At 38.7% G+C, this 13,638-nt stretch overlaps 1 protein-coding gene across 1 annotated transcript in view; it reads right to left on the bottom strand.

Annotated features, from left to right (window-relative positions):
- Window positions 1-2,779: 2,779 nt before the first annotated feature.
- The window catches only part of ADCY2 (adenylate cyclase 2), a 198,611-nt gene continuing 187,752 nt past the window's right edge, over window positions 2,780-13,638 (bottom strand). The window contains exons 23-25 of the mRNA XM_054164461.1: window positions 11,976-12,090; window positions 5,803-5,927; window positions 2,780-4,568 (exon numbers count right to left, since the gene is read on the bottom strand). Of these exons, the coding sequence (XP_054020436.1) occupies window positions 4,416-4,568; window positions 5,803-5,927; window positions 11,976-12,090 (393 nt within the window). The 3' untranslated portion in view covers window positions 2,780-4,415. The remainder of the gene's footprint in view (window positions 4,569-5,802; window positions 5,928-11,975; window positions 12,091-13,638) is intronic.

Genomic DNA, 13,638 nt, shown 5'->3' with positions numbered 1-13,638 from the left:
CAGAATTATATTTTTCAAATAATTGTCATTATTTTTAATATTTTAGAAACAATTACTAAATGGCAACTAGTTGACTGACATAATTTGCTGTGTTATTTTTATGGTCACTGATATCTGCTGAATGGTTACTCTGATTCAGATTAATATTCTGTTCAATAGTCCTTTTGGTAAGGAGAGTAATACACAATTTTATACATGAGAGAACATTACTTTTGTAACAATTTTTATTTCTAGCACTATTCTGGAAAGCAAACATGAAGATTTCTAGTCCAGGAATGTGAAGTCTTTCACAATACTTCATGCTTGTTTTTTCCTGTCTACACAGATTTTCATTAAGAGCATCTTAATGGCTATAAATATATTTTCAAAATACTCCATTAAAAATTTTCAAACGATCCTTAGCACAATCTTTAAACAGCAGCATCCTATGACACAAAGAGATCTTCATAGTTGCAAACAGAATTAAAATGTCCTTATCTTGCATTTTGACATATTAAAAACTACACTGACCTGAATAATTCCTACCCCTACAATTGAAAATATGTAGAATTTATACATAGTGAACTTTAGGGTGAACTAGCTATAGCTGATTTATATACTACTTGTGACAAATCCATACAAACTTGAAGTACTTCAGAAGAACAAAAATGCTCTCTTAATTACATGCTTTATTTAAGGCAAGCATATCTTACTCCACATGTTTCCACCAGAGCATCACTCTGCTATTTTAGACAAAAAAGGAAGAAGAAAACTAAAAAGCCCTAGTCTTATTTTTTTGGGGGGTCCACCTGTAAAAAGTGTTGAAGGGCATTATCTAGGTCAGGTGAAGGGAAAATCTGCTGTCTGAAAGTAATAAAAAAATAATAATAATAGAGAAGTATCCAAAACAAAACTACGTCACAGAACAAAGTAACCATTGATTTTAACAGTAAATCTGCTGCTACATAAAGCATCCTAACAACATAGCTAATTATTTGTCCTGACGCAAGGTTCTGACTTTCAGGACCTTTGATGCGAGACAGACTGTCAACAACTCTACCTTCAGATGTTCACAGCTGTTGCTTTAAAAACAAGCAGATGGAACTATTTGTGCCTCAGTGAAAAAAGGGAAGGTTTTTTATTACAAAATAGAGGATTCGTAAAGGAATATAAAGAGAACGAAAAATGCTTTTCACATTGCATTAATAAGATGCTAATAGCTCTCTTTAGAAACAGCAGCTAAATAGCATTAATTTACAGGTAATCTCAACTATTTTTGTAGTTCTCAAAAATACCTGCAAGTCTCATCTTTCTTCCTGCCCTTTGGTACCCCTCCATAAACTGGAGCAATGCACTGACTTTGAAAAAGAAGTCCAGCAGGCTCCCCAACTGTTTCTATTTGAATTTCATTTTCCCAGGCCACAGTGAATCACTTTTACATTTATCTTTTTGGCTGGTGCCTCATGGTGTGAAATACATTTGCACTGTACTTTTGAAAGTCACATTCTTTGTGGTTTGCTAGGAACTTTTGATCTATGACACCAACATAGAAGCTGAAGGACTTGATGAGCCTTACTGTCAGGTAGAATATATGGAATGTCAAATACTGATTTGTATGATTATTGCAAAGCTTTTCAAGTTACACACTGATGCATGAGCAGTATTATATCCATTTATTCAGGCTGACGAAATTGCTGCAGGAGAGGAAGAAAGGATACAAGAACTCTGTGTGTCAGTCTAGACAAGGGGAAAATAAAACTATAAACAGTAGATGTAAAATGGAAGACAAAAGGTATTTATTGGATACAAATGGCTTCTCAGCACTAGAAAGATAATAATACTGAGTAACTGAAGACTAGAGAGAGGATGGTATGCACCTTTCTTTGTCTGGGCATCACACAATCATCTTTAGCCCAGTTTGTTCTTCAGCAGGATTTGGCTGCAAGAATCCAAATGCAACTACAGAATGAGAGAGGAACATCAGTGAAATATGAGCACTCTGATAAAGGCATTTTCAACATGCTCTTGGAGGGAATGGATATATCTTTCCTTGCAGGTCATCGCACCACTCAGCTCATGGACATTCTTTTTTTTTTTGGTAACATTTCATGGCTTACAGAAATTTATTTAACTTATAAAAATCATATAAACAAGGCTGTCAGGTACAATGTTTCCTGCTGTTATGCAAGAATACAAATGAAAAGCAAAATGTGCAGGTTATACCTGGAAGCTGTACATAGATACAACAGTACAATATAATCAACTTTGCATAAAAGGTTTTCATCCACTGTAAGAAATGATTGCTTTGACCTGTGGTAATAATAGAATGATTTTAAGGGCCCAGACTATATTCAAAGTCTAAGAAATTGGTAATTAAAAAAATCCAAAAGTTTCTATGCTTAATTTATAGTAAGTGGAGAGAGGGGATTTAGGAGAAGACTTGAGCATGGGTAAGTGATAGCTTATTTAAGGCGATGACCAGGGCATTGTTTCTGCTGCTATGTGAGGTTTTGGGAGTCTTTCATACTACTGGAAAATATCTTAAATTACTAATTAAAATGTGGAAATCATAAAGACAACAAATCATTTTAAAGGAGATTTTTTTAGATTGGTCACCTATCTTGAGAATTACTGATCAAAACTCTCCAGCCCTGGGTGAGACATCAAAGGTGTTATGTTGGACATAACTGAAATAACTTGCATTGTGCATTTAGACTAACTAATATTTAGTCTATTTTACTGCAAAAGTAGGGATTTTGAAATCTGCCATTCCAGCTTGCTGGTGGGCTGATGACTACTATGAGTAAACTCTGGCAAACTCTGTGAGATGGTGGCCTGATACCATTTATTTGTGACCCAAGATTTTAAGAATTCCTTCTGAAAGGACACCAGTGCAGTAACATCTAAATATGTGCTTCATGAATGAGAAATTGGAGTACTTTTTGCATTACAATACCATGCCAAAGCTAATATTGCATAAGTTGACTTTGGTATTCATATGGTATCAGTCAGAAAAAAATCTTGTAATTATATGCTTTTTTGCAATTAGGATGATTTTATTAATTTGGTCATGTTAGGATGTTAAGACTAAAATAGTATGTCTATTTCAAGTACTGATTATAGAAAAGCAAAAATTAATCTTTACTATCTATGCTTCAAAGAAGCAAAGACAGTACAATTACCTGCATTTTCAATTTTTCACCTGGCTCATCTATGAACTCAACAAGTGCAATACTTCTCCATTCAAAGGGATTTAAATTAATCTTGAATGTCCACAAAATAACATTTTTTTAATCTTCTGGTCATGCTCATGTCTTGATAAATTACATTATATCAAAATCCCATGAAATCTGGCATTGTAAAGCTTAAAACGAAAGGCATGCAAGGGCCAAAGAGGTTGTCAAAGTACAAAATAAACAAAATTTTTCTTCTTTTGTACAGCTTCTCCTAATTATTGTTTAAAGCATTGCAGGCCAGTTGCAAAGTAGCAACACTGCTACTGTCTCCAGTACCCTCCACGTTGCTTGTGTTTATAGATTTGAGGTAAGTCATCTCTATCACCTAGGGAGTAAATGACTGTAAAGTGCCTAGGATGCCACCCAAAACTGAATACAATAGAGGTTATTCAATTTCTGAAAGGCAATAGGAGGTCTAGCAGATATTATTGACCAAGGTCATTGATATAGCTGGCCCTTAGCCTGCCTCAACATCCAACTGCTGAATAAAAAGCAGTGGTGGCAGCAGCAGAAGACGCACAGGTTTAGAGCAGCAGAAGCCATGGAAGGAAGCAAAACTAAGAGACAGCAACAGTAAGACAAAGTACATATAAACCTTTAATGAATTAACCTTACAAAAGACAATAGCTTCAAAACATTTGACACGTTTGTACAAAACTATTCCAGCATTGTTAGTTCTCTCTTCTGAAAGAATGCCAGCAAGCCACCCAACGTGTCCCTGGCTATGAGATGCAACTGGTAATCACATCCAAATCATATGTGGACAGAGTAAACTTATTTACAAATACTGTAGACTTTAATACCAGATTAGTGGATGCTGTTGGGGAGCAACTTTATTTTCCAGAAAATAACATGCATCAGAAAATAGTATGCACCCCTAGCTTTATTGCCTTTTCCCCCGACACTTGCCACTAACTTCTCTTCTTATTCCTTTCAGGATGACTTATCTCCTTCTTTTCATGTCTTTGAATAACAGTGCAAGTAGCAGTACAATCTTCCAGTTCTATAGCGTACATCGCAACTGCCCTTGAACATAGGGCTATCAAGGTGCAAAATGATGGCTCATGAGACTATTCTGCAGCCATATTAAAATAAGTGCCACATACCAGAAAATAGCACGCATGTTAAGGGCCAAAATGTAGTTAAAAAGTGCGTGATACTTTCCTGAAAATATGGTACTGATGACATATACAAGCATCTTCAAGATGCCACATTCCCTTGTGAAAGGGATCTTGTCATTTCAGTATGTACGAAGTATGTCTTCAGTTCTCCTTTTCCTTTTACATTTATTATTCCTCTGCAAGTGCTCATGTACCCCAATGTTTGCAGGACATTGTTTGTCTCCTCTGTCACCTGCAACAATACAGTAATACAACCAGTGCTGATAACAGAGCAAAGCAGAATTTTCTAAAACATGAAGAGAACATATGTTCAGAGAAATTATAAGGGTCTTCTCTAATGACTGTAAGGCCTTTCAGGGTCTCAAGTGAGATTTGAGAACTTGGGCTTCCAAATAGTCTGTTGTTGGACGCCCATTCTAATCGCTTACATCAACAATCACATTTGGTGTAACCATTTCTGTACCTAGAACTGCATATAGAAGGCTTCTAGGTACACAAATTGCGTTAGGGATAACATTGTCTTCACATAGTATTCTAAGTTCCAGGAGCTGTTTTTAATTTCAGTAAACCAAAGATTCCCTGTGGTTTTGAAAACGCCACGTGAATGAAGTGATAGTAAGTCATTAGCATCATCTGTCAGAGCTGCTGTTGCCAATTTCTCACATAACTAGCAGTGAATCAAACCAGGCAGTTCTGCCATCTTAGGTGAAAGCCTGCTAGGACAGAGGTTGATCAATAGCATCAGTTGTCTAAAACTGGGTGTGTTTATTGGTGAAGCAAGCAACTGTTTGTAGATGTCATTGCTTTGACATCCCTTCTGTTTTCAGTTTTGATCAACAGTTGTTACCTTCCCCTTTCCATTATTTAGTTCTGAATAGTCTCAATCATAGATTTGGAGTACTCTCAGTCACATACTGTGATCCCAAAGTACTAGGCAGTATACTAGGCAGATAGTTAAAATGGGATCCCTGACTATTGTGAAGTTCGTAAGTTGAATGTCTTTTCTATACCAATATTAAAGATTATTAACCATCAATGTTCACTAAAAGGGAAGTTTCTTGGTTGCTTTATGGATTTAATGATGTACAGCAGTTGTAATTTCCTTTATGTAAAAATAATTAACATCAGGAAGCTGCTTCAGAGATATTTTATCAGTTTAAAAATTCACAGAATATGTGTGATTTCCTTCAAATCTCCCATAACTACTTCTACTGTATTCCTCTGTAAGGTTAAGATGAAGTTTTGATTTTCCTCCCATTATCCCTATAGTTTTCTTTAAATTCTTTACTTTTCTGACCAATGTCTAATTCTTATAAAATGTACAGATACAGCTGGTAGGTAATTTTTTACTGCAGGCATCCTTAGGTCCAAAACACAGACCTATTTAGTGTACAAATAAAAATAATGATTTTTAAGAACCAAACTCAGAGGAGTAAGATAAATACTAGCATAAACACAAGACTTACCTGTATTTTATCTAAGACACCAGTGCTGTCCATCCTGCTGGCCACATTTACTGTATTGCCCCAGATATCATATTGTGGTTTTTGAGCTCCAATTACTCCAGCTATTACAGGTCCATGGTTGATACCTGGAAAACATCAGAACTTGGTATTAAGAACAAAGATCCACTGAGCATGGACACACAGTGCATCTGGTGATGTACCAAGTCAATGAATATGGGAAAGCAGGCATACAAGAATTTATTTGCATTTCTATTTACATTCTCCTCTCTCAATAGTTGATGGTCAAATCAAATTGCTTTTACAGTATTATTTGCCTTTTAAATGTAGCATAAACTAATGCAAATGAGCTGGAAGGATTTGAAGCCTTGTTCTGACAGCTAGATAAACATATGTATTCAAATAACTTGATGGGGCCCTGAGCAACCTGATCTAGTTGGGGATGGCCCTGCTTACTGCATGGAGGTTGGACTGAATGACCTTTAAAGGTCCCTTCTAATCCAATGCATCCTATGATTCTATGATTATTCAAGGAGTAAGAGTAATGAAGTGCTAGCTCTGAAATGCACACTCTTAAGAGTGAAGAAAAACATTAGACCAACCAACCAACAACCTCCTTAGACTTGGTATTTTTTATCTTGCAGTCAGTTTATATCCTGTGTCGCATTTGTAAAAGGAGCTGGTAGGGGAAGAAATCAGGAGGCAAAATCAAAAGCACTATTGTTAAGCAGCATTGAATGTACTATAATTGTAAATATACACACACACACAAACACACACACAAACACACAGACACACTGATGAGCATGGAAGCCAGGTTAGACCTAGTGAGAAAGAACTGGATAAGTGAGCAGTTTGGATTCCTAAAATTGTCTCCAACGGATAATAACTAACTTCTATGAATTTCTTGACAGAAACCATCACTAGGGATATATCTATGCAGCAATACAAAAGTGTGATTGTAGCATGGAGAAGCATCTCAGAGCTGGCTCATCTAGTATGGATCCTATGTAATACGGTCTAGCAAGCACTCTAAGACCACTTGGAAACACTGGAAAAAGTGCCTGTAGCAAGTAAATTTAGAAAAATGAGGAAAACACAAATCCTGAAGGATACCAGATATACCAGATAAATGTTTTCTAAGCACTTGGGATTAAATGCACTAAAGGACTTAGGCCATGCAATATTAACAGCCAAGCAATGGATTTGTCTTTCTGCCTCTGCTGGCTCAACACAACCTTTTTCCCTACAACACAGAAGTGAGGGAAAATAACACACCAAAAAAACCCCAACCCAAACAAAGAAACAAAACCAAAACCCCACCTCCATGTTGAGATAAAGAGTTTAATATAAGTGAGATAATATAATGCACAATTACCTTAGCCTATTGCAGAAAAAGCATAGCAAAATGCAGAAATCAGTAGTAGAAGCCAGCAAACTAAATCCCAAGAGAGCAAGCTACTCCCCCATCCCTCCCCATCCCACTGCCATCCCAGCAGAAGAGACCAACACCACTAAACCCAGAAATGGAAAGCAGCAACTAGAACAGGAAACCTCTCATATTAGAATCTCATCTTCAAGCCCCATAATACTTGGCTTCAGCCAGCACTTTCACTTTGAAGCTGGCATGATGGCAGAATGGTTTTGATTAACAGTAGCAGATTCAGCTCAACTCATGACATTCTCCACCCCTTATTCTATACTATCTGCATTATTCCCAGCAGCAATTATCATTACATGACATACATCATACATCAATCACTGTCCATTGTCACTCAAAATGAGCTCGCTCTGCAGTATACAGAAGACTTCTCACTGCAGATGCTCTGGAGCTCTACTCTGTTCCAGCAGAGTCTGGAGCAGTCCACGAATAGTCCAAATGGTGGGGCTGTGCTTCCACCCCTGGGACAGTCCACTCTAGTGACTCTGTCCACCTTTCCAAGTAAAAGCAAATTGTGGCTTGCATTCTGGTGCTCTGCTTCCAATGGCAATACCTGTCACACCATAATCACAGATGGGTTCCACCCCTTGTAGTTTGATGGCATCAAATTACCATGGGTGCCTGTACCTACTAAAGCTTCATATTCTCATGGGTTCAATTTGCGAAGCCACTGGTTGCGTATAGTCCAATAAACCCAGCTGCCCCTCTCCTTCATCTAGTTGGAGGCAGAGCCCCTCTAATTTTGACTGTAATCACTTCCATCAGTATCAGTTTGCTCTTTTTGGGTGGCTTTCCACTGGAAACTGAAGCAGCATTCTTAAGGGGAGAATTTCCTTGTAATTCACGTACTTGTGCAGCTAGAACTGAAGTGGGTTTTTCATCCCACTACTTCATGTCCTCCCCATGGTCACACAAGTAAAACCACAGGGCACCTCTAAGATTCTCTCCCTCAGACAGGGAGAGACCTGCTCCTCATGCTGAAACATGGGACCATACAGGTGGGGAATAGAAATGTTTTTCTTGAGTTGATGAACCTCCCAGGACAGTTCCTTCACAGCTGAAACACAGGCCTGGACAGAGAAGGAAAGACTTGCCTCACCTTGCTGAGGCCTGCTGCTCATTTCACCCACCATTTGTCCTTGGCCATCTTCCAAAGCCAGAGATAAAGACCAAGCGAGCAGCCCAGGCTCTTTCTCTTGTTCCTGTGATGGCGCTTGTTCATCCCTATCTTTTGCAGGGTGAGTTACTTTCTTTGTATGCTTTTTTTTCTGTACAGGCTCAGCTGGTACTGTCACAGGCTGGTTCTCTTGTGCAGCTGCCATGCCCATTGCTCTGTCTGTAGGCCCAGAGACCTTCTCTTGCCCCTGAGCACTCTGGACAATAGAGCTCAATAGGCATGAGCCAGGCCCCAAGACAACACAGTGACTTCTGTCTTTTGGAAACTTACAGGCCAACAGACTTTTCCCAAATATTCCACCACCTTGCACTTGCTCAGGGGTGAAATTCCAAAACACCGGAGGGGACCACTGCCCTAAGAATTTACTCATACATTCCCATACACTCTGACACTCATAATTAACCAGCATCAGGACAGATCTCTCAGTGATATTCTTGAGAAAAGTCCTATGTTGCTCTGAACAAAACCTGGCATGCCAGTAACAAGCACAGCAATGGCACAGCTCTAAGCCATTCTCCTGAGATAAGAGACATCACCAGAAGGAATATATACAAAATGTCAGCATATTGGCTGTAGCTGCCCCTGGAAAGCAAATGCATCAACACAGTGAACAATGACAGAAAACCAAAACAACTTATATAAAGCTCTCTTAACAAGCCTCAAGCCTTAATTGAACCCTCTTGTTATCTCACTTCTTGTTATCTCAACCCTTTTGTCTCCTGCCAAAATCGACTGTCTTAGTTAAGACAGCTGCTTTTGAGCCTCACGCTGGGTGCCAAATTTGTAGACTGTGGTGGTTTAAGACAACCTTTTCCCTACAACACAGATGTGAGGGAAAGTAACACACAAAAGAAACAAAAAATACTATTCTCCAACTATCCGTTATCATTCCTATTGTGAAGATATTCTCAACTGAATACTGAACCTTTTATAACCTTTATAAGCTCTGTATCAAGTTATGTGGGAGATGAAGTCAAATTAATAAACAATTAATAAATTATTATTCATTTCTTGCCTTATTACCCCTTTTTCGTAACACATACCATTCTCCAGGGAACACAGATCTCCATGCTTGAGCAGCCTCAGACAAAAGCAGGAACCAAATTATGTTCACCAAAGGAGATAAATGTTCTAACCATGAGGCTATGTGGAAAAACGTCAGCCTCTATTCTGTTCTGAAAATAAAGCAGTAACTGTGCAAAACTTGCTGCAGAAGCATATCTGGGTTTGTCTAATAAATCAAGCACCTTAGGTAACAGAAGGAAGTAATGCCCGAGAGAGAATATATATGCTCCCCTCCCTTACTTGACAACATCAGAGTAGACTGTGTACCTCCTAAGGCACAACTAGCATTTCAGGCACTGACAGAAAATTAAAGTTGGAAGCTGAGACCTCCAGTAAGTTGCAACTGTGCTAAGGTTAGATGCTGGCCAAAAAAGGCTTTTGCAAAATGGCATTTTGGGTTTAAATCCTGACAGTGGGGATCAGGTTGGAGGTAAATATTCAAGTATTTATTTGGTTCTAATTGCTATAGATATCAGATGCTTTCATGGTCATGTGGTGGTGGATAGTGGAGAAGAAGTGAAGATGGGAAGTGAAAACTTCAGTGGTGCCTATGTTGAATTAAGATGGCAAAAATGGCACCTTGAGCCCTATGTCCGTTTGTAAATTTAATCTTTCCTCATCTTGTGAAGCAAAGGAGTCTGACTTCTCTGGAATCTATAGCAAGCAAAATCACAAATAGGTATTCTCTTTTTTCACCCAGAAAGTTTGCTTCATGATCCCCACTTTAAAGGAGTCAGTATTGCTTTAATCAGTTTGTAGATTAAGCCTTGACACTCAGCAGTTCTTTATCTGACTGACACTACTGATATGTGTGTTTGTAAGTGTGTGGCATGTCATCTATGGCAAGAACAGAAAGGGTTTTTTGTACAGAAATATCTCTCTAGATGTTTCCTTTAAACCCATCAAATTCTGTAACACTTTGAGAAGGAACTGTACTTCAGATTTGCTTCTGTCATTTTTAAACAAGGAATGCAAAACATACTGGCAAAGGAGTGCTCCAAGGAACACGTATTTCAAATCAGAAGATAGCAGGTTTTGCCAGTGGGTGGCACTGTGAAATAAACATGAGAGCAGTGGAAAGGGAAAAGCAAGTGGCACAGCAAGAAAAAGCAGACAGGAGAATAACTGTTGAAAATCAAATACTTCTGACATGTTTACAGGATTTATGTGTTTCCAATATTTATTTACTGCTTTCATTTCACACTTTCCAAGTTACATATTGCACTGTAAAACTGCTGTGTACTACTCACAGGAAAGAAACATTTTGGAACATATGGTTCTTGACCAGCTCTGAATTTATTTATGTAATCATCCTTTCCTTGGCTTAACTGTAGCTGCCTGTTCCTTAGAAGCTGAAATATAAGGGACACCTCTTTCAAATATAAACAACTAGTCATCTTTGCTTTTATTTGCTAATGACCACAGAATAACAAAGAACTGATGTAACACTGGGAAAGAAAGAGTGCATTTTTATATACTTGTTTTAATTTAGTACATCTGAAATATTTCAAACTTCAGATCTTAGGCTCCAAAACCATTTATATGGTTTTGTAAAGCCCTGTCCAGAGCCTTTTTGTGACCTTGAGCATTGATGAGTGTAACTAATTACCCTGCGCTTGTGGCCAGCAGGAGCAGGGAAGTCATTCTGGCCCTGTATTCAGCACTGGTTAGGCCACACCTTGAGTACTGTGTCCAGTTCTGGGCCCCTCAGTTTAAGAAGGACATTGAGACTCTTGAACATGTCAAGAGAAGGGCAAAGAGGCTGGTGAGAGGCCTTGAGCAAAAGTCCTATAAGGAGAGGCTAAGGGAGCTGGGATTGTTTAGCCTGGAGAAGAGTAGGCTCAGGGGAGACCTTACTGCTGTCTACAACTACCTGAAGGGAGGTTGTAGACAGGTGGGGGTTGATCTCTTCTCCAAGGCAACTAGCACTAGAACAAGAGGACACAGTCTTAAACTGTGCCAGGGAAAGTTTAGGCTTGAGGTGAGGAGAAAGTTCTTCACAGAGAGTTTTTGGATATTGAAATGTGCTGCCCAGGGAGGTGGTGGAGTCACCGTCCCTGGAGGTGTTCAAAAAGATATTGGACATGGCACTTGAAGCCATGGTTTAGTAGTCATGAGGTGTTGAGTGACAGGTTGGACTTGATGATCTTTGAGGCCTTTTCCAACCTATTGATTCTATGATTCTAACTTATGTGGTTTACAACCTCTGGAATAATCATTATAGAGTTACCACACAACAATTCAAAGCCATGGGAACACATTTTTTTAACCATTCTTAGAAATACTGCTCTTTTCTGAGTCCTGCCTTGAAACGCTCCTTGGGACAACAGCAGCTATGTTTAACAGGCAATATCATGAAGGCTGCCTTTAAACACAGTGAAAAAGGAGCTATTTTCATTGCCCTCTCGGTCAGTTACATTAATACTTTAATTAGCTGATACTACATTCTTCCCCTCCTCCATGATAGTCTCACAAAAATCCTCTGATACATACCTACTCGTAACTTGAAGTCATTGAACGAATGCTTGTTTATGACATCCAGTTTTGCCACCAAGGCAAATGCGAACTCCACCATGGTTCCTATGTGCATATATTGTCGTTCAGGTTCCTGAATTTAAACAGCAAAAAAACCCAGAGTGAAATAATTTTCCTTAGCCTTACTTGCAGTGAGACTACAAACAAAATATGCAGAACACCTGAAAGCACTTAAGCCCTTAAGGACATCATAATGCCAGCATACAGCACCAGTGTTTAACAATGTCAACTAGCCTAGGATGCATTGTACCGACACAATCAAGGCAGTGTAAAGATGATAGCTCCAAAACATGACTAATCTAATGTGTTTATTGTCACATTATTGATTAGCCTCTATTGCACAGGCACTCAATATCTATGTGTGTCTAGGATTTGCTCAATAATCTTCTCCAAGTGTTTCTAGTTTATGCCCTTTAATAATAAATAATGATTGTGAGCAGCTCCACAGAGACTCCTTCCTCTCACTATTGCACATCTCAGCATCCTAGTTAATTCTTAAAATCCAGTGATATTCACAGTCTGAAAGAGTTCCTCCACTGATCTTATCTTGTAGATATGAAGCACATCTGAGAACATCTAAGAGACATGAAAATTAATAAAATACAAGAAGAGAGGAAGAAGGCAATCCATCCTTTGTCCCCCAGTTTACAAGCTCAGAGCTTATACTATTTACAAAGGCTATAGACTTAATGCCTCCTCATACATCAACAGTGTAGTCTGATTTACAGGCTCCCACAGCCCAGAGGAGCACCCTGACAAGCGAATAATTTTGTAAGAGATGGACACACTGATCTCTATCAGAAATGACTGAATCTTCGTCATTCTCTCAGAATGAGGACAGATGACAACTTCAGGAGATGATTCATAGAACAGATATATCAGCCTTGGTGGGACACTAGTTGTGCTTACCAGAGCAGCTATTTAGATGAATTAAACTTACTTCCTTTGCAGTTCACTCCTAGACAGACAGTTTCCTGTTCAGATGATGTATTCCAACCCCTTCCTGAGGCACCTAGTTTTCCTTGGATGCTTGGTTTAAGCTGGAAGAAGCTCCCAGCAGTATGCCTAGCAGTCAATGACTGATGCAAAAGGTACTGTGTATATGGATTGAAGGCTGCTGAGTTCTGGTGGATTTCTTTTGCAAATGTGTACTAAATCACCAAAGGAACACTAACACTTGCATCTCTTTATTCATAGTTTGTGAAAACAACTCTAATGATCAATTTCTTCCTGTGCATTCAGTTTTAATTGTGATTGAGAGCTCCTCTATGTCTTCTCATGTGTCTATGGTTCTGCATTTCCTTCAGCCCCTTCACCTTCCTGTATTAAACATCAGAGATAATTTTAAATCATTCTTTCTTTTGTCCTCAGGATCCTCAAGGCCTATAGTCCAGGTGTTAATAGCTTCTGTCTAGAGGGATGGATGTTTGGCAAAAGTACATTAATTCTGAGCAGAGAATGTGTTGAGTCATAATTTCTTTGTTTCTGTCACTAACTTATAGTACTCTAAAGATCATGGCAAAACCCATGTTTTTGCTTAAAAGTTATGAACTGCTTCTCTGAACTTCATTTCTACTGACTGCAGTTCCCCATCCTACCCTGCTAAGTACACCAGCCACAA

This window comes from Dryobates pubescens, chromosome 9 (assembly GCF_014839835.1).
Source record: "Dryobates pubescens isolate bDryPub1 chromosome 9, bDryPub1.pri, whole genome shotgun sequence".
Classification (NCBI taxonomy): domain Eukaryota; kingdom Metazoa; phylum Chordata; class Aves; order Piciformes; family Picidae; genus Dryobates; species Dryobates pubescens.
This window is presented reverse-complemented; position numbering and strand designations above follow the sequence as displayed.